Consider the following 19,472-nt stretch of genomic DNA (forward strand, 5'->3'; position numbering starts at 1 on the left):
TCTGATATAAATAGCGATTTACAAAGAATACAAAAATAGAAGGAGGGGGGCAGCGCCCGAGCCAGCACCCCACAGGAGCCCACAGCCCCCAGAAGCAGAGACCCGCGCAGGAGTTTGGCCGGGGGGTGCGGGGGTCCCGGCAGGAGGGGGGAGCCCTGCAGGTCCTCCCTGGGCCCTCCAGCCCCCAGGGTGTGGGAGCTGCCCCCAAGGGGAGGGAAAGTACAAAAAGCGAAAAGTGCATCAATCTACATGTCCTGCCCCGGGGGAGGGACAGCCCCGGGGGTCCCTGCAGCCCCGGCCCGGGCACAGACACGGCGTTTGCTCAGCCTTTGGGAGATCTGGGGGGCACTGCTGGGGGGCGGTGGGGCATGGGGGGGAGGCCAAGCTCCAGGGACCAGGACCCTGGGCCAGTGCACCCCCTCTGCACCCATGAGTGCCCCCTGTAAGACAAATGTGTCCCCCCACCCTGAGCAGGGCGTGCAGACCCTGTCATGCAGCAATGGGGGGGTCCCACAGCCCCAGCCCTGCCCCATGTGAGGACATTGTGACCTCCTTGGGGGAAGCCCCAAGGCAGGGGGACACCGGCTCCCCTGGAGGCGAGCTGGGGACACGGGGGTCCCCAAGGCGGGGGGGCCGAGCTGGCCCCGCTCCAAGGCACAGGCGGTGAGATCAGCGATGGCTTCAGCCCCGGGGGGATTAAAGCTGGTGTGTGTAACCCGAGCCCCCCGGGCACTGGGGGGCCGGCAGCGCTGGCCTGGGGCAGGAGGGGCGAGCCCCCCGCAGCCATCCTGCCGCATTCCCGGCGGCTCTCAGGGCAGCGATCCCAGTCCCAGCAAGGCACCGATGGGGCAGGAGAGGTTGGGGGGCCCTCTGTGACCCCCAGCTGGTTGGTGACAGGGCGAGGGGGCTGGGGCACCTATGCCAGCAGCCCCATGCGGGTGACTTTAGCCGAGAGGAAGGTGTGCAGGACGAAGACGATGGGCTTGGGGCAGGAGTGCAGGTCCAGCGCCTGGGGGGAGATGGAGAGCGGTGTCAGCCCCGCCCCATCCCACCGGGGACCGCAGGGCTGAGGGCTCCAGTGAGTCTGGGCAGCTGGGATGCCGCAGGGATGGGGGAAAGCAGGAGGAAGCAGGGGCTCCCCCAGAGGAAGACCCCCCAAACCAGGGGGTGAGCCCGGCTGCCCCCTCCTCACCAGCTCCCCCTCAGGGCCCCCGAAATCCAGGTAGAGGGTCCTGATGCCGTCATCCGCAGACATCTTCAGCCGCTCGTAGGGGTAGCGGAAGAGCACGCTGGAGCCCGGCTCGTCCCGGGAGATGGTGAACCCGCCCTCGTAGTGGATGGAGAGCTGCACCTCCTGCCCGCCCAGCGTGCAGCCTGCGGGCACAGCCGCCGTCAGCCCCGGAGGCGGCCCGGGGGCAGCGGGGGCCCCGCGCCGCGGCACTCACCCACGGTCACCTCCTTGATCAGCTCGGCCGCGGCGTGGCAGCCCTGCACCAGCACGCGCGTCCAGGCCGACAGGTCCCGGTGGGTCTCCACGCGGAACACGTGCATCTCCACGCCCTGGCGAGAGCCCGTCCGCGTGGCGAACGTCAGCTCCGAGCCCAGCGCGGGCGAGCGGCGCCCGGAGCCGGAGTGCACCAGCCTGGAGGGGAAGGGACGGCCGGGGTCAGGGCGCGATGGCAGCGCTGGCACCGAGTCGCCCCATCGGCGTTCCGGTGTTTCATCCCCGCTCTGAGGCAGAGCCACGGCCCGAGGGGGCCCAGCCCAGCTCACCTGGTGGCCACCAGCGGGTAGCTGTGGCAAGGTGAGGCCCAGGCGTCCCTGGTCCAGGGCATCCCATCGTAGAGCAGCAGGTCCTTCTCCGTCACTGCCATGAGCACCGGCCGCCACTGCTGCCGCCCGCCGTCCAGGCGTGCCTGCCGGGCACCCGGGCACCGTGAGGGGTGCCAGGGGCCCGCCACAGCCCAGGCACACAAGCCCCGAGCCCACGGTCAGATGGACCCCAAGCCAGTGGTTCCCCATTGCCAGGCAGCATCCACAGCGCTGCCATCCTGGAAACCAAGCTGGGAGCAGCCCCCAGGGGTCCTGCTCACCACACTGCCAGGCTGGCTGCAGCTCTCAGGCAGTGAATTCATGGAATAGGGAGGGTGTGATGAGGGGTTCCATCTGGAAAACCCCAGTGGGAGAAGGGGCCGAGGGCACAGGAAATGCTGCTATCACCGGGGCATAGCTGGATGGGAGAGCAGCAGTGCCAGAGCCCAGGTCGGGCTCTCTGGCTGCATCCACCGCCCCAGCGGCATCCTCAGCACATCCCTGGCACTGCTGTCCCAGGGAGCACCCCGGCACACCCCACCAGAGCGTACCTGCTCGGCCAGCCAGGCGATGTGCTTCACCTCCCGGCCGCCAGCCGCGGGGCTGCCAGAGCCCAGCGTGGCGTTGAGCTCGGCCAGGACCTGGGGCAGCAGCGCGGTGATGTTGGCGTGCAGGGCGCTGAACCAGGCGTGGGCCGTGGCCGTGTCCCGGCAGCGCAGCACCAGCGTGTTCCGGCTGTCCGGCGAGTGCAGCTCGATCAGCCTGCAGGGGACGGGGACACGGCCCAGGGTGGGATGTCAGCCCCTGCCCGGGCCCAGCACCGCAAACTGGCTGCACTGCTTTGGGGCCTCCGCTGAGCATTTCCACCTGCCAGGGCTTTCAGCCCTCATTTCAAGGCAGAGGGGCTGCCAGGGGGCTGGGAGGGAACATGGCATTGCCCTGGCCCCAGCCAAACCCTCTGCAGTGTCCTTCCACAGCTCAGGGGGCAAAGCAGGGGGTCATGGCCTCAGCGAGGGGCAGCCCCCAGCTGTGCCCAGGCTGTCCATGGGGTGAGGGGTCCCTCCCACTGGCACTGGTGGGCAGACCCAGTCCCGTCCTGGGGGTCTTTGGGGAGCAGTATCTCCCCCACGGGCACCCAGCGGCAGCCCCTGCCCTCACCTGTTCTCCAGGTCGGGCATGCTGAGGTTCCGGGCGGCGAAGCACATCTTGAGGGGGATCACCTTGCGGTCACGGGGGCCCTGGTGCTGGGGGGACCCCGAGTCCTCGCTGCCACTCAGGCTGGGGGACTGCGGGGCCGCCCCCTCCCACGGCAGGTCTGACACCAGCGATGGCTTCTTGATGTAGGGGGTCACCTCCCGCATGAACTTCACTGTGGGGAGCGGGGGCACAGTCAGGCCTGGGGAGGGTCCTGCAGCCCCACACCACAGCCCTGTGCCCCAGGGTCCATCTGATCGGGCAACGTGAGCCTCCCACACCAAGGCTTGGAGGGTCCTGGGGGGGTCCCACCCTGTCCGGGTCAGGGATGTCCCGAGTGAAGGACGGGGCTGGCAGCTCATCCCGCGGCCGGCGCGGGTGTAGGAAGGGGAAGGCGCCACAGGACAATGGTGCTGGGCGGGAGGTCAGGCTGCAGCCCATCCTGGTCCCATCCTGCCCGGCCAGGGCTGTGCCCGCCAAGTTTCCAGCCCTGCCGGCGATGCTGGGCCGGCGCTGTCGCTCACACCCCGACGGCAGCCGGCCTCTGCTTCACAGGGCGAGGAGGAGGGTGTGCAGCCAAGACATCCCGGCTCCACGCGCCTCTCCAGGCCGGGAAGGAAGGAAGGAGGCACCAGCTCCAGCTCCTGCTCCCCCCGGAGTGTCCCAGCCCAGCACCGCCCCGCTGACAGCAGCCCTGGACCCCCGCCCGGACGCGGCTCTGGCCGGCCCCGCCAGCCCCGGCAGCCAAGGCCAAGGGAGGGACGCACTGGGGACAGAGATGGGGCAGCAAGAGGGAAAACCAAACCAAAACAGCAAATAGGCTGTTCAGCCCTGGGAAGCCAGTGGTGAAAGGATCCTGGAGCCGGCACGATGCCACAGCCAGGCCCTCTGGAGGGGGAGCAACACTGTTGGTGGGGCCCAGGCTGTGCTGCTGCCAATCCTTCACTGCGGGGCTGCGAGCGGGAAGGGGGAGCAAGGAAGGGACGGCAGGGATGGAAATGGGCAGGAGACACCGGCCCCCCGCCTTCCCACCGGCTCTGCTGAGCCACGAAGTGCTTGCCCTTGCTGTGGGCAGCACAGGAGTTAATATTAGCTGCCGGCGCGCTGATCCCGGGATTACCGCCGGCCCCGCACCCCTAATCCCGCGGCTGGGCGGGCCGGGCGGGGAGCGCCGCGGGCAGCAGCACGGCCGGCAGCTCCCGCTGCGGGGCCGCTCGGCAGATGTTTGCCAGATGTGGGCAGCTGCCTCCAGCACTGGGAGGGAGCTCAGCACGCGGGGGCTGCAGCTCACGGCGCTGCGACCCTGCGGTGCAGGCACTGACCCCGGCGGAGTCAGGAGGGCGAGAGGCCAAACTGGGCAGGCAGCAGCACTGGAGCCTGAGCGCTGTGCCAGGGCGCTGCCAGAGGAGCGTGGGTGCCCCGTGGTGACCAGGAATGGCGGATGCCCAGGACTGTGTCTGCCATGGTGGGGCAGCAGAAATGGCTCCCAGTTTTCAGTGGGACGCATCCGTGGCGCAGGCAGGACACGGAGCCCCTTGTGCCAGCAGGCACGTGGCTGGCGCAGGGGCGGTGACGCCCGCAACCGCCCCTTCTGCTTCTGCTGCGCCGGTGACCAGCACACAGCTGCACCGCTGCCCTGGCAGGGCCACCATCACCCCGGCACAGGCACTGCCGCCCCACCCACGCGCTCGCCACAGAGGAAGCCCAGCTGTCGCCTGCGCCCCTGGCCTGCCTCGCCGCAGGAAGGCGGCAGCTCCGGCTGCACGGCACTGCCGGCTCCACACCGGGGCCGAGCCCCCTGCACCCAGCAGGGAACACCACCGGGTTTCCCAAGGCTTGTGCCCGGTGAGCCCTGGCAGTGCCCGCGGCCCGCGCCGCACCCACAGCTCCCCGCGGGCGGAAGGGCTCCCTTCCCCCAGGGCGGCAGACGGGCTGTGGGTGCTCGGGGAGGTGCTTGGCGTGGGCCCTGAGGCCAAACCCAGCCCCCAGGATGGGTGACACCAGCCCCACGGAGATGCTGATGGTTTCCCCTCCAGCACTGGCACGGAGCCCGGGAGAAGCTCTGGCACCTGCCAGGGTGGTCACAGCTCCAGGGCTGTGAGAAGGGATGGGGCTGGATGGCATGGCCAATGTCCCCCACCAGCTCCTCTGCAGGGTCTGCTGATAGCAGCTGACCACTGGATGGTCCCACCAGAGCCATGGGAGCAGACCAGCACAGTGAGAAGGGAAAGGAAGGGAAAGGAAGGGAAAGGAAGGGAAAGGAAGGGAAAGGAAGGGAAAGGAAGGGAAAGGAAGGGAAAGGAAGGGAAAGGAAGGGAAAGGAAGGGAAAGGAAGGGAAAGGAAGGGAAAGGAAGGGAAAGGAAGGGAAAGGAAGGGAAGAGGCATCTGCTGCGGCACCCGTGCCCGTGGCGGAAGCGAGGGACAAACACAGCACGGGGCTGCAGCTCCTGTGGGACAGGATCAAACAGCTGGGCAGCAGGAGGAAGGACGGACAGCAGGAGGAAGGACGGACAGCAGGAGGAAGGACGTGCTGAGCCAGGCACGGGGTCCCGTGGGGACCCTCGCTGTGTCCGACAGCAGCCCCCGACCACAGCACCGAGCCTGACCCCGCTGCTCCACCTCGGCCCCTCTGGCACCCCAGCTCTGCCCAAGCCCCTCGAGCCAGCTGTGCCCAAGCACCAGGGAGCCCAGCCGTGTCCCCTCACGCCCCTGCAGTGTGCCAGGGGCGCGTGGCAAAGCAGCAGCACCCGTCCCTGTACCCTGTGCCCAACGGGCACCGTGCCCATGGAGCAGCCTCACGCAGCAGAGGACAGACGGACATGCCAGGACGCCAGGACGGTGTGTGTGGCACACAGCACTGTGTGATTGGCAGCCCACCCTGACCCACGGCACTGGGCTGGTGGCCTGGCGGTGCCCCGTGGCACGAGCCCCGTGCCGCGCCACCGGGCTGGGCAGGTCCTGCCCGAGCTTGTCGGGCTGCCGGGAACAGGTCGGGCAGGAGCCGGTGGCTCTGCCAGGCCAGCCCCGAGCCAGCTGTGCTGGGCACAGGGCCCAGGGGACACCGAGCCTGCCGGGGGCTGAGCCCGCAGGGACGGGGGCAGAGCCTGACCGACGCCCGGGGTCACAGCCCTCCCTGGGGACACTCAGCCAGCCTGGGGATTGTCACCAAGGATAGGGGACAACCTGTTCAGGGGGACGCCACAGCCAGGGGACAACAAGTCTATCCTGGGGGACGACCCTGAGCCTGTCCCTGGGACCCCAGGTCTGTCTCTGAGGGACCCAAGTCCGTCCTGGAGGAACACAATCAGTGGGGAAATCCTGTCCTTGTCCCCAGGGGTCCCCACCCTGCCACAGAGGGAACAGCCCGAGCCGGGGGAGACGCGCCAGTCCCTGTCCCCGCGCCTGGGGGCCCCCCGTGGCTTCGGGGATTTGGGGGGACACACAAACGCGCCAGGACTGGGGTGGGAGAGTGGCGTCCCACACCAGGAAAAGGGACCCAAAAGGCGTCCGGGAGTCCGGCGACAGAGGCACGGAGGTGTGGTGGGAGTCGGTAACGGCGGGGGAGCACCGGGGCGGCGGACAGGAGAGCAGCAGGGGCCCGAACCGGGGACTGGGGGGAGAGGAAGGGGTTGAGGCGTTACCTTCAAGGATGACCTCCCTCCCGGCTCTCTTCAGCGCCTGCACAGCTTGATCGTGGGTGGCATCGCGGAGATCGACGCCGTTAACAGCGAGGATGGCGTCGCCTAACCGGAGCGCTCCGCTCCTTTCCGCCGCCAATCCCGGGAAGATCCGTGAGATCAGCACTGGCATCCGATTCTCCCGACCTCCCTTAATGCTGATCCCGAGCCCTCCCGCCTCCGCTTTCACCACCCGCACCCTCCTCACGCCACCGGGTGCCGCCGCCTCCGCGTTGCCGTTCACCACGCCGTTCACCACCGACGGATCGCCGGTTCCCGGTTCCGCCGTTAAGCTCAGCGTTTCCCCGGTCAGTTCCGCCGACACGCGGACCCAGCGCTCCCGCAGGAGCAGCTCCAGCAGCCCCGTTTTACAAGCCCGGGTCCACACGGCCATGCCGCCGCCGCCGCCGCCGCCGCCGGTCACCGGGGAAGGGGCGTGGCCTGGCGGAGGGCGCGGTTTGCGGCCCCGCCCCCGCCCGCATGGCGCGCTGCGGTAGGCTCGGGGGCACGGGAGGACGGGGTGGGGCCGCCCCGCCCCCACCGCCGCTGCCACCAATCAGAGAGGTGGCGGCTAAGCCGCCGCTGCTGTGATTGGTAGTGATGAAGGGCGGGGCCTAGGAAGCCACGCCCCCGAACGCCATGTCTGGCGCGGAGATTTATTTGGCGCGCTGCGATTTATTTCACGAGCTACGTTTTAAATCTCCCGTGTTGTCCCGGGATCCCCGATTTCTCTCCCTCCATCATGGGGGAATGGCGCTTCCCTGCGCCACGCAACACCCCCAGATCCCCGTCCTTAGGAAATGAGGCTGCCCAGCCCCAGGCAGCACCCACGGACCCATGCAACCGCTGGGGAGAGAGAAACCAACGCTGGGATTAGACACTGAGAGGGAAAGGGGATGGAATTCGGGGTGTCACCTTGTCCCCGCGCCCCAGGGAGGAGAACTGGAAGGATATGAAAATCATGATGACATGATGGTGGTGTGACAACAGGTAGTCACACACAAGGATGAGCCCTGAGCCTGGGCATCTACACAACAGCGAGGTTTTATTCCTACAGCACCTTAAGAAAATTCTTACAGTGCCCCAGGAAGGCAGCACAGAGACAGTTCCCAAGGTTGGAGTGGCTTCTTCTGCTCTCAGGTGCCAAATTTCTTCTGCTGGACAGGCAGAGGCAGCTGGGTTTTGAAGTCCATGATGGGTCGCTCCACCACAACCAGGCAGTTCTTGTCCAGCAGATCCATGAAGAGCAGTGGCTGCACGGCAGGAGATGGGAATCATGGAATCAGGGAATGGTTTGGGGTGGAAGGGACCTTAAAAGGATCTCGTTTCACCCCCTGCCATGGGCAGGGACACCTTCCACTATCCCAGGGCGCTCCAAGCTCTGTCCAACCTGGTCTTGGGCACTGCCAGGGATCCAGGGGCAGTCACAGCCGCTCTGGGCACCCGTGCCGGGGCCTCCCCGCCCACCCAGGGAACAATTCCATCCCACTATGCCATCTAACCCTGCCCTCTGGCAGTGGGAAGCCATTCCCTGTGCGCTGTCCATACCCTTGTTCCAAGTCTCTCTCCAGAGCTGAGCACCTCCCCAACCCCGCTCCCCCACACCCACCTGGAACTTCTTGCAGATCTTGAAGGCGTGGAGCTGCCTCTTCCTGGCCGTCTCTGGGAGCTGTTTCAGGGTGCTCTGGTTCATCAGGAGGGCGCTGTCGTCGGGCAGGGGCTGCGGGAGGGGAGCGGGCACAGCGCGGGTCAGGCTCTGCAGGAGCCCCCCGGCCCCCCGGCCCTCCCGCCCGCTCACCAGGGACTTGTCGAGCACGCAGAGCAGGTAGGTGTCGTGGAGCAGGATGTGCGAGGGGTTCTTGGGGTTGAAGGCGATGTGAGTGATGGGCGAGTCGCGCTCCAGCCAGGCGCGGTGCAGCCCCCGGCTCTGCACGGCGCGGCTCCAGCTCGTGTACTGCTTCTCGGGGATGCTGAACTCAAACAGCTGCGGGGCAGCGCAGCAGGGCCACGCTCAGGGGCGTCTGCTCCTGCCAGCAGCTCCGGCCAGGGAAGGGAGCAGGGCCAAGAGAGCTCGACTAGGAGAGCTCCTACCTGCTGGTCCGAGTAGGCGATGACGAGGTTGTTGGTGCTGGGGTGGATGGCGAGGGCCGATACGGCGCAGTCGTAGCTGGGCACCACGCAGTGATGCTGCAGGAGGGGACAGTGCACTGATGGGACCCGCCAGGGCTGCTGCTGACAGCTCTCCCGCACACCCACCCCTGACCAGAACCTCCAGAACTGCCTCTGACCCCTTTCCCACACCCACCCCAGCCCTGCTCCAGGGATGCAGTGATGGCTCCCGGGGGGCTGTGCCTCCTGAGTCCCCCAGCCCATGTCCCCTGAGGCTGGGGGGTCACTCCCAGGCCCACCTTGAAGCATTTCAGGTTGTAGATGTGGATGGCCCAGTCACCACTGACGGCTGCCAGCCAGTGCCCGTCCGCGCTCGGCGCCAGCAGGTAAACGGCCTCGGAGCAGCCTGCAGAGAGCCTCGGGCTCAGAGGGGTGCTGGCAGCCCCAAACCCCAGAGACACCGAGTCCCAGATCCCCCCTGATTGCCCAGCGCCAGGCCACGAGGGCACAAACACCCCCAGGAGAGACTCACACATCCCTGAGGGCAGGAAAGGGGGACGCCCCCCTCTGCACCCACAGAGGAGGGGGACGCAGAGCCCAGGAACCCCCAGCCGCACCCGGCTCCCCCCAGCCCACACCTGAGGGCGGCCGCAGCGTGTGCAGGTGTTTGCATCCCCCCGGCTCCAGCAGCTGGAAGACGTGGACAGATCCTCGAGCGGAGGCCACGAAGAGGCTCTCGGAGTCGGCGGAGAACTGGAGCTGGTAGGCTGGAGGCAGCAGCTTGGGCACTTTGGGGACCTGGGAGTGGGGAGAACGCAGCCCTGGCAGCCACCCCACTGCCACCCACAGTCCCCATGAGTGACAGTGGTCAGGCCAGCCCCCAGGCCCCCCCAGCCCCTGACCTTCCTGAGGCTGACGCCGTCCCCGTCGCAGCGCACGCGGTACAGCTGGAAGCGGGAGGCCGTGGAGTAGCCCAGCCAGGTGCCGCAGGGCGAGACGCAGCTGCAGTAGATGTGCTCCGGGCCCTGGGAACGCCACAGGACTCAGGGGGGCCCGAGGAACCCCCAGAGCACAGCACACACCCTTTGGCTGCCCCAGGGGCACCCCAGCCCACTCAGCCCTACCTTGCTCTTGAGCTGCACCAGGTGCTCGGGCATCCGGCACAACGGAAGGACCTCGCCGTCCTTTCCTGGGGAAGGAACCACACAGACCACCAGTGAGAGTGGGAAAACCACACGGGGCTCTTTGAGCAGCTGGGGATCCTGGAGGAGTGCCCAGACCCTTCCTGAGCCCCAGGACAGCTCAATCCCAAAATCCTGCTGGCAGCCTGGGCTCTGCCAGGGAGCTGACACCAGAGAGCTGCACCTGTGACTCACCGGTCTCCTCAGTGGAGCCAAGTCTCCAGAGCTCCAGGTACTGGGAGAACTGGAAGAGGAGCAGCCGGGCTTTCCTGGCGCAGGAGACGAGGCGTCGCTGCGTGGAAAAACAGGCAGGATGTCAGGGACACACGGCCTGGCACAACGGGCTGGGGCACAGCCGGAATGCCCAGGGGTGCTGGTGACTCCGAGCGGGGGAGAGCAGGGAAATCAGGTCCCGTGGGATGGGAGCCTGTAGATGGAGACCCAGCAGGACCAGCAAGACCAGCTTGACAACTTGCACTGCTCCTTGGCAGAGCCTCCAGATGTACCAAAAAGGAGACACAACGGGGCAGAGGAGGGAGCCAGGGACACGGAAGGAACCCTAGCCAGGCAATGAGGGCACCTGGAGGGGCAGGGAGATCCAGCTCTGCCAGCCCCATCAGCTCCAAGACCCCAGTCCCTGCACCACTCACGTGGGGGAAGGTGAATTTTCGGAGCGCTGCGTCGTAGCTCTTCTTCTGCACCTTCTCCATCAGCGGGCGGATCACCAACTGGGCGTCCAGGCCTGGAAGCCAAGCACGGATCAGCCCAGCCGGGACTGGGAGGGCAGATCCTGCCCAGTCCCAGTGCCCCCCGCAGTCCTACCCCCGGAGATGAGGGCGGTGGGGCTGTGTGCCACGGCCCGCACGTCGTGGCTGTGGAACTGGAAGGGCTTTGTCCGCACCCAGCGCTTCTCCAGCCCGCCCAGCCTCACGGGCAGCAGCTGCAGATGGTAGGTGGCCCCGGTTGAGGTGCCCACGATCATGCTGTCCTCCTTCTGCGGAGGGAAACGGGATGGGGCTGTGGGAGCAGACTGGGAACAACAGGAGGGCACTGCCAGGAGGCATCGAGTGCAGCAGCTCCCGCTCCCCGTCAGCCAGGGGGACCTGGGGGTGTCACCCACCTGTGACACGGCCAGCGAGAGCACAGCCGAGGTGCTGACGGTGTGGGACTCTGCCAGCGTGCCCTGCTGCCAGTCCCAGAACTGCACCCTCCCAAAGGAGTCGGCGCTGACCACGGTGCCGCTGGACAGGAGGGCGATGGCCCACACCACGCACTCGCGCTTGGCCTTCTCCACGTGGTGGTTCACCATGATCCTCTGCACCGTCTGGCCTGCAGTGGGAGAAGGTGGAGGGTGGCCGGGGGATCCCCCGGTGCCCGGTGGGTGCCGGTGGTGCCGGGGGATGGGATGGGGCTGCTCCCAGGACAGGAAGTACCTGAAGTGACGTCGATCACGCGGAAGAAGTCGATGGAGCCAGCCACGATGTGAGTGTCCGAGGGGTGCCAGGACAGGCACAGGACACGGCCTGGGGAGGAAGGGAAGCTCCATGTGAGAGCCCGTGGGCTCACAGTCCTGCGGTCACCAGGACGGGATGGCCGGAGGGACGGTGCTGCAGCCTGGACCCACCTTTCCGCCTGTCCAGGTTCCGCTCGAACTGGATCCCGCCAGGAACCACTTGGAAGATCTTGACAGAGCCGTCCTCGCAGCCGATCTGTGGGGGCCGGGATCAGCGCGGGGCACGGCGGGACCCCCTCCCCGCGCCGCCGGCCCGGGCGGCGCTCCCGGCGGGACTCACCGCCAGCTGGGTGCCGGTGCCGTTGGCCACCATGCTCCAGATGGGTCCCCCGCCGCCATCGACACCGCGGGCCGCGCTCAGCCCGGACAGGTCGTACTCGGTGATGTCCCCGCCGAGCCCGGCCCCGAAGAGCCGGTCCCCGGCCGCCCAGCACAGCGACTCCACCGACCGCGCCTCGTGCCCGGGGATCACCTGCGCAGGGACCGGGTCACACCGCGGCACCGGTACCACCCGGTACGGATGGGCAGGGCCAGGTAACGCCCGGTACAGCCCCGGGGAGGCTCGACACAGGCCCGGAACAGGCTCGGCGCGGATCTGTAGGGCCAGGTAACGCCTGGTCCCGGCTCGATACGGCCCGGCCAGGCTCGGTACAGGCCCAGTACAGGCTCCATGCCGAAGGGAACGACCGAGCAAGCCCCGTACGGGCTCGGTACGTGCCCGCTACAAGCTCGATAAAGCCCGGCGCGGCTCAGTACAGGCCCGGTACATCCCGGTACGGCCCGGACCGGCGCCCTCACCTTCTCCTGGAAGTAGTTGGCGGCGAAGTTGTACACCTCGACGGCGCCGTCGGTGCGAGCCAGGGCCAGGCGGGTGCCGCGGGGGTGGCAGGCGAGGCAGCGCACGCCCGCCGGCACCAGCCCGAAGAACCGCACCCGGTGCACCTCGAACTCGCCCATGGCGCTCCGCCCGCCCCGGCGCCGCTCGGCTCCGCTCCGCTCCCGCTCCGCCCCACGTGCGCGCGGCGCGCCGGAACCGGAGCTGCCCCGGCGCCCGCGCGGAACCGGAAGCGGAAGCGGCGGCGCGGCGGGAGATTCGTGCGGGGCCGGCGGCGGGTGCGGGAGCGGGGCCGGGGCGAGCGCACGGTGCTGGCGGGAGGGATGCGGCCCCGAGAGACCCGGGCGGGCTGCCCCGGGCCGTCCCCACGGCGCCGGCGCCGCTGGAGGGCACCAGCGCCCCGCGGGACCGGGCGGCGGCACGGGGGGCGCAGGGCGCGGGGGCCCGCGGGAGGGATCCGGGGGAGGCTGCAGGGCCCGGAGGGTGGTCTGGGCCTGGGGGGCGGTTTCTGGGCCCGGGGCTCTCTGGGGCCCGGGGAGGGGATGGGCCGGGGCGGGTCAGGCGCTGGGCTGGGTGTGCTGGGGCTGGGGGTCCGGACTTGGGGGTCTGTGGGGACCGGGGGGGCTGGAGGGCCTGGGGGGGGATGGATCTCAGGATCTGTGGGCCCAGAACGGGGTCTGTGCATGGGGGTGGTCTGTGAGGCCCGGGGGTGGAAGTTCATCCTGGGGTCCCCAGAAGGGAAGGGCCAGGGGTTCCTGCTCCCCTCCCTGCTCCCCCTTTCCTGACTGTGTCTCTGCAGCCCCTGGCAGGCCTGGCATGGTGCAGATCGTCATCTCCAGGTGAGCCCCATGGCTCCCGTCCCCATGGCCCCTGTGCCTGCTGGGGCCCGGGTGACCCTCCCCATCTCTCCCCCAGCGGTGGCACGGGGACCCTGGCACAGTGGGTGCTGCTGGAGCTGCAGGGCGAGGTGGAGCCCCGGCAGAGTGGGGACCTGGCCGGGAGCCTGCTGGGAGACCTGCACTACACCTGTGAGGTGAGGCCGGACGCTGCCGGGGCCTGCCGGGGACAGTCCAGCCCAGCCTCACCCTCCGCTCTCCCCAGGGCGTCCCCGTGCTCATCGTGGGTCACCACATCCTCTACGGGAAGGTGGTGCAGCTGGAGAAGCCGTTTGCTGTGCTGGTGAAGCAGGGAGGAGCCTCCCAGCCCGGCCCCGTGGGGCCCCACGGCCACTACACCGTGACTGCCCTCATCAAAACCAAACTGCTCTTCAAAACCCGCCCCAAGCCCATCATCACCCACGTGCCCAAGAAGGTCTGAGGGGAAGAATGCGGGCTACGAACTGTGATCTGCTGCTGGAAGGAGCAGCAGGGACTTGGGGACATCCAGGACCTCATCCCAGTCCTGCACAGGGGACACTGGCGCTGCTGGGTCCGGTGTCTGGGCGCTTCCTGGCTCACTTGTCACCCCAAAAATGACTCTTTTCAGAGAGCAAACAAGCTCTTGGCCACAGACCCTGTGGATCACCCCAGGGGCCATGGCTCCTGGTAGGTAGGGATTTCCTGTGAGCCTGGGAAGGGGTGTCCCACCCAGGGGCTGCCCACAGTGTGCGGCAGGTCCCAGGGATCCATGGAGGTGCCAGTGTGGAGATGTCTCCTTCCAGCTCCCTGCAGCTGTAGGGACACCACTGCCACGCAGGGTCTCAGGACCAACCTCCCTCAAGTTGGGCAGGGGGTTCAGGGACCCTCCCCAAAACACACTATGTGTCCTCACTTCAAGTCTTTATTTCCACAACTCCGTCAGGATATAAAAACCAGCCTTTTCCACCCGAAATATGGAAAAAAATTCCCCTGGCAGGTTCAAAAATAAATAGATTTACAAACCATCTGCGAAAATACCAAAGAGCTACAAAAGTCTTCTAAAAAACCTTGTATTAAATTAAACAAAATCCAGCTAAAAGCTCCGTCGTAGAAAGGGGTTTTTTTCCAAGTCCTGAAAAAAGGACCCAGAGGTGAATTCCCTGGGGAGGGGAAAGTTGGGAAGCACCTTGCCTAAATCCCCATCTCCCCACTGTCGGGAAGGTAGCGGGGTAGGAGTGATGGGGCCGAGGGTTGGCCAGAGCATGACACGGCCCCAAAGGGTCTCCAGCACCGCCCCGGCCGGCACACAGCCCCCCAGTTTTCCCAGTCTCTCCATGCCAGGATCCCCCCTTGGCTCTTTGGCAAAGCTGAAGGAACCTGCTGCCCTCCTGGAGCAGCCAGACCCCCGAAAGGCCTGGGGGGCTGCCCGTGGGTACGCGCCCGCACGCAGCCGTGGGGCAGAGGCAGCACCAGCCAGCAGTGCTGGCACCGTGCTGGCAGACTGTGTGTCCTGGGGGTGGGAAGGGCTCTAGCACCACAGAGGTGGGACTGAAATCCCTGTAAAAAGCACCGAAGGGTGGAAGGTTCTGGAGTGGGGTGTGGGGAGCGCAGCCAGCAGCGCTCCACACCAGGATGCTCCATAGGGCACAGCTGGGATGTAGCTGGCAGCACCTGGATTGGAGGTGGGCAGCCCTGGCTCGGCTTCTCTGTGGCCAGCTTGGGATAGAAAAATGAAAATATAAGAAAAGTTTGTACCTTAACAAAGAAAAAAAGCAAGATTTCAAGACCTGATGAGAAATGCCAAGGGTTGGGAGCGCTCAGCGCTGCCCAGCAGCTCCGGGATTGGGAAAAAGGGGACTGGGGGTGTTCACTCCAGCATGTGGGATCACCCCAGCACCTGGTGGTCCCGGGATGGGGAAGAGGGGACGGCGGTGATTACCCTGACACGTCGGATCACCATGGCACCAGGGATGAGCCTGGCACGGTACCACCCCACGGTCAGACCTCAGTGAAGACCAGCCCACACTGCTCCTGCCTCTTGCCACAGCGGCGGGCAACGATAGCCAGGTAGAGGGTGAGCAGGGCCACCCAGTAGCAGGCATAGAGGACGGCACCTGAGACAAGGAAGGCCACCTCGGTCTCGCTGAAGAGGTCCTGGCTGTAGGCGGTGTAGGCCAGCCCGCCCAGCAGCACCGCCACCCACACCGACACCGGCAGCAGCCCCACGAAGTTCACCACAATGGTGCGGCGCCCCGAGGTGCCCCAGCCCGACTTGTTGATGGTGGCAATGGCGAAGATTTTGGCGGGCAGCAGGCTGGACATGTAGAGGAGGGCGTAGAGGGACATGAAGATCATCTCGGCATTGCCGCGCAGGAAGCAGGCGTAGGTGGCCTTGATGACGCCCACCAGCTGCACCGTCAGCAGGAACAGGAGGATGTTCCAGACGCGGCCGCGGTAGAAGAGCTGGATGACGGTGGCAATGAGGAAGAAGGGGAAGAAGCCGGTGACCACCGACTCGTAGGTCATCCAGAGGTGATGCTTGTGGAACCAGAGTGCGTTGTAGAGCCACTCGCGGAAGTAGGACTTGCTCCAGCGGGTCTGCTGGTTGAGCCAGCGCAGGTAGCGCGTGGGCGTCTCCGTCAGGCACTTGGAGCGAGCCGTGTACTTGGTCCGGTAGCCCAGGCTGAGCACGCGGTTGGTGAGGTGCCGGTCGTCCCCGAAGCTGCACTTGCTGCCCAGGAAGGTCTGGTGGTACCAGTCCTCGAGGAACTGCTGCAGCAGCGCGTTGCGGTACATGCCCAGGGGGCCGCTGATGCACTGCACGCACCCGAAGTACGACTGGCACGCGCGCTCCACGTTGAAGGCCATCCAGTACCGCACGCTGCTCAGGAAGGAGAGCCACGAGTCGTACTTGTTCAGGATCTGGGGAAGGGATGGGTGTGAGCCCTGGCGGTGCTGCAGCCCCCTGGGGCCCCAGCCCTGCCCCCGCCTCGCCGCCCCGGGGTGCCCTCCCTCACGCCAGGGTACCTGGACATCGCCGCCGACGCCGCCGACGTGGGGGTCGGCCTCCAGGATGCGGAGCATCTCGGCGGTGCAGGCGGGGTCCAGCACCGTGTCTGAGTCACACACCTGGGGGCAGAGGGAATGTCGAGCCCCGCTCCCGCCGCCCACGCGCGCCCGGCAGACAGCCCAGCCCACAGCCAGGCAAGCCTGAGCCACGGACGGCGAGACCAGGCAGAGCCCCGGAGACTGGCAGGCGATGGAGGGGAGCAGAGCACCCGGTGGTACCGGGGCACCGCTGCCCAGGACACCCATCTCTGGCTGCTGGCGCTGAGGGAGGACCCGTGCCAGTCACCACATGCGGGGATCTCGTACCCCGTGCCACACTGTCCCACAGGATGACACCACAGCAGGCCGTGTGCTGAGGAACTGATGGGACACCCATGGGCAGCAGTGTGGGCAGCAGTCAACACCTCAGGCACCCCAGTGCCAGCAGCCCCCAGCCCCGGTGGCTCTAGGCCAGTGCATGGGGCCAGATCTGGTGCTAGGCACTCAGGTGCTACTGGGGATTCCCGGGGCTGCTCCCGTTCACACCCACAGCCCCTCTGCCCAGGACGCTCACTGCCCACATGCCCCAGCCCATGCATGCACCTGGATATAGTCCACGGAGTCTCCGAGCGCCCGGAAGGCCGTGTACATCACCTCCCGCTTCCCGCCCCACTTCTGGAGGATGCAGGAGTAGGTGTTGCTGCGGACCAGTGCCTGAACGCGGGCCAGCCCTTCCCGCAGCCCGGCCTCCGTCTCCCCCTCGCCCCAGGCGTGGAAGTTGCTCCTCCAGATGTAGCTGCCGGAGCGCTCGGAGCCCATCACGTCGTGGAAGATGTCCAGCATGTAGGTGTCGTCGGGGCCGTTCCCGTCCACCACCATCACCACTTTGAGGTCGGGGAAGGCGATGCGCTTGACGGAGCGTAGGCACTTCGTCAGGTAGTCGGGGTCCTCCTGGAAGGCGGCGATGCAGAGGGCCACGGAGCGCCCCGGCCGCACCGGCTGCCCCTCGCCCCGCATGCGCCGGTGCTCCAGGAAGGCGAAGAGGCTCTGGATGAAGAGGTGCAGCCCCAGGATGGCCCCGTAGAGCCCGAAGGAGAGGTAGTGCTTCTCCGTGTGGATGAACTGGTACCCTGTGACGTAGGCGGCCAGGATTCCCCCCAGCACCGCCACGGCGAAGAGGCTGGTCCCCACGACACGCAGGGCCGTGGAGAGGCTCCCTGGCATCTGGGGGGACACGGGGCACCATCAGGGCAGGGGGACATCCTCCCCATCAGGTCACCCAGAGCGCAAAAGCGGGATGGCCCTGCTCCTCTGCTGCCCCACAGCCACCCCGGCCTGACCGGTCGCTGGTTTGGGGGTGACACCTTCCCAGGGCCTCCACGGGGCCAGAGGAGGTGCGGGGGTCCCTCACACCCCTCTGTGTGTGGCGCCAGGTGAGGTGCAGGGGTCCCAAGTACCCCACCGAGCACAGTGCCAGCACCCCCCATGCACCCGAGCAGGAGCACGGCTGCTCGCAGGCGATGGATGGGCTGGAGGACAGGGAAGGGCACGGGGATGTCAGGGACCGGGCTGTCTCCGGGGAAATCACGGCCGCCCAGAGCCCTCCTCCACCCCGAGCGTGTGCGGTGGGACCCCCGGCTGCGGGGACGGCAGCAGCCAGACCCCCACCCGCTGCGGGATGGGACGAGCGGCGCGGGCAGGACGGGACTGCGGAGGTGCACCGGGACGCGGGCAGGGGGTGCGGGCAGGTCGGGGGCGCACGAGCACGTGCGGGGGTGCGGGCAGGGCGCGGAGCCAGCCCCAGGGACCCCCCGACACCTCCCGGGCAGCCCCCTCCGGCTTCCCCCCGGACCCGCAGCCCCCGGCGCTCCCGGCTCCTCCCGGTCCCGCAGCCCCCGGCGCTCCCGACTGCCCGTTACCCCCGGCCCCGCAGCCTCCTGTGCTGCCGGGCTCACGGCACCGCGGGGGGACCCCGAGCCGGCACCAGCGGGCCGGGAGGGAGGAGGAGGGACCGGGACTCACCGTGGAGGTGCCGGTGGTGGTGCTGCCGCTCCCCACCCGCCGCCGCCGCTGTGCGCCCGGCCCGGCCCGTGCGGCCCCTTTATACCGCGGCGGGGCCGGCACCGCCCGCAGCCCGCGGGGGCCCCGCCCGGCACCGGCACCGGCACCGGCACCGCCGGCACCGCCCCCGGCACCAGCACCGGCACCGGCTCCAGCTCCGCCCGCAACCCCCGGGAACCCGCCCCGCACCGGCAGTACCTGGCACCGGCCCCAGCCCCGCACTGCGGGAGTGATGACCGGCACCGGCGGCACCGGCGGCACCGGCGGCACCGGCATCAGCAGCACCAGTGCTGCGCCGGCACTGGCACCATCACAGGCATCACGGCACAGCTGCTATTCCGGCGGCACCGGCAGCGGCTCCGGTGCTGCACCGGAACCGGCATCACCATCACCCGGCACCGGCATCAGGTGCGGGAAAGGCACGGACCCAGCCCGAGGGGACCCTGGCAGGCTCCCGGGGTGGAGGAGGCACTGGGAAGGTGCCTGTCACCCCCAAACCAGTGACCAGTGAGGGACAGGGACCGGCCACTCCATCCCCCCCGCCCTGCTCTTGGGACCCCTCTCATGTCATGACACCCACGCGTCACCTTCCTGTGCCGCCGTGTCCCCCCGCGGCATAAGCCACCCGTGTCACCCTGTCCCCGTGGCGGGTGGATGCCAGGGCAGGACCAGGGGCATCCCGGGGACAGCAGCACCTTGTCCCTGCGCCGGCCTGATGGCAGGGGACAACCGGCTCCTGGAGGGGCCATTCTGAGCCTGTAGGAGGCACAGTCTCGACTCGGGGCTCCAATTCAGCACTTTTGGGTTTCTCAGCCCAGCTGTGTCCTGCTGTGCTGGGAGCTGGGTGTGAGGTAATGCCAGGGTTGGATCCGAGGCTGAGCACCAGGAGCTGGGAAACGGGATCCTGCAGCAGGAGCACCCCAGCTGGGGACATGGCCAGGACTTCCAGCCTTGCAGGGAAGGGGGGTGCTGGACACCCCACACTTGGCAGGACACAGGACAGCTGGGAAATGGGTTCCAGGGGCTGTGCACGGTGGGGCTGGGGAGCCAGGGGACAAAGGGGGCCACCAAGCTGGCTCCCTGAGGACTCTGCTCCCCCCACACCATGGTTGTGCAGCAGCTCCCGGTGCAGGAATGGGGCCCTTGGTGCTGCAGCACTCCTGGGGACTGCCCTGCCTGGAGGG

The 19,472-nt window shown here is 67.8% G+C and overlaps 4 protein-coding genes across 4 annotated transcripts; 1 reads left to right on the top strand and 3 right to left on the bottom strand.

The window, feature by feature from the left end:
* Nucleotides 1-47: 47 nt before the first annotated feature.
* On the bottom strand, nt 48-7,087 carry SNTB2 (syntrophin beta 2). The gene is made up of 7 exons (XM_084215016.1): nt 6,649-7,087; nt 2,971-3,181; nt 2,364-2,574; nt 1,774-1,916; nt 1,446-1,642; nt 1,193-1,374; nt 48-1,009 (listed from the first exon to the last, which is right to left on the bottom strand). The coding sequence occupies exons 1-7, from the start codon at nt 7,076-7,078 to the stop codon at nt 917-919; spliced, it is 1,467 nt and encodes a 488-aa protein (XP_084071142.1). The 5' UTR covers nt 7,079-7,087; the 3' UTR covers nt 48-916.
* Nucleotides 7,088-7,739: 652 nt separating this feature from the next.
* Nucleotides 7,740-12,514, bottom strand: UTP4 (UTP4 small subunit processome component). Its single transcript, XM_084215183.1, has 16 exons — nt 12,286-12,514; nt 11,768-11,959; nt 11,599-11,683; nt 11,408-11,497; nt 11,095-11,303; nt 10,797-10,968; nt 10,625-10,716; nt 10,170-10,266; nt 9,918-9,982; nt 9,696-9,818; nt 9,432-9,591; nt 9,093-9,199; nt 8,776-8,871; nt 8,483-8,668; nt 8,294-8,404; nt 7,740-7,937 (listed from the first exon to the last, which is right to left on the bottom strand). Exons 1-16 carry the CDS (start codon nt 12,442-12,444, stop codon nt 7,821-7,823), a joined length of 2,061 nt encoding a protein of 686 aa, XP_084071309.1. The 5' UTR covers nt 12,445-12,514; the 3' UTR covers nt 7,740-7,820.
* Nucleotides 12,515-12,556: 42 nt separating this feature from the next.
* On the top strand, nt 12,557-14,163 carry CHTF8 (chromosome transmission fidelity factor 8). Its single transcript, XM_084215465.1, has 4 exons — nt 12,557-12,600; nt 13,122-13,161; nt 13,238-13,355; nt 13,424-14,163. The coding sequence occupies exons 2-4, from the start codon at nt 13,139-13,141 to the stop codon at nt 13,637-13,639; spliced, it is 357 nt and encodes a 118-aa protein (XP_084071591.1). The 5' UTR covers nt 12,557-12,600; nt 13,122-13,138; the 3' UTR covers nt 13,640-14,163.
* A 1,014-nt stretch (nt 14,164-15,177) lies between these two features.
* Nucleotides 15,178-17,451, bottom strand: HAS3 (hyaluronan synthase 3; the record flags this gene model as incomplete). The annotated part of the gene is made up of 3 exons (XM_084215150.1): nt 15,178-16,101; nt 16,207-16,308; nt 16,831-17,451. 3 exons carry the CDS (start codon nt 17,449-17,451, stop codon nt 15,178-15,180), a joined length of 1,647 nt encoding a protein of 548 aa, XP_084071276.1.
* Nucleotides 17,452-19,472: the final 2,021 nt, after the last annotated feature.

Source organism: Fringilla coelebs (assembly GCF_963513975.1).
Source record: "Fringilla coelebs genome assembly, chromosome: 14".
NCBI lineage: Eukaryota > Metazoa > Chordata > Aves > Passeriformes > Fringillidae > Fringilla > Fringilla coelebs.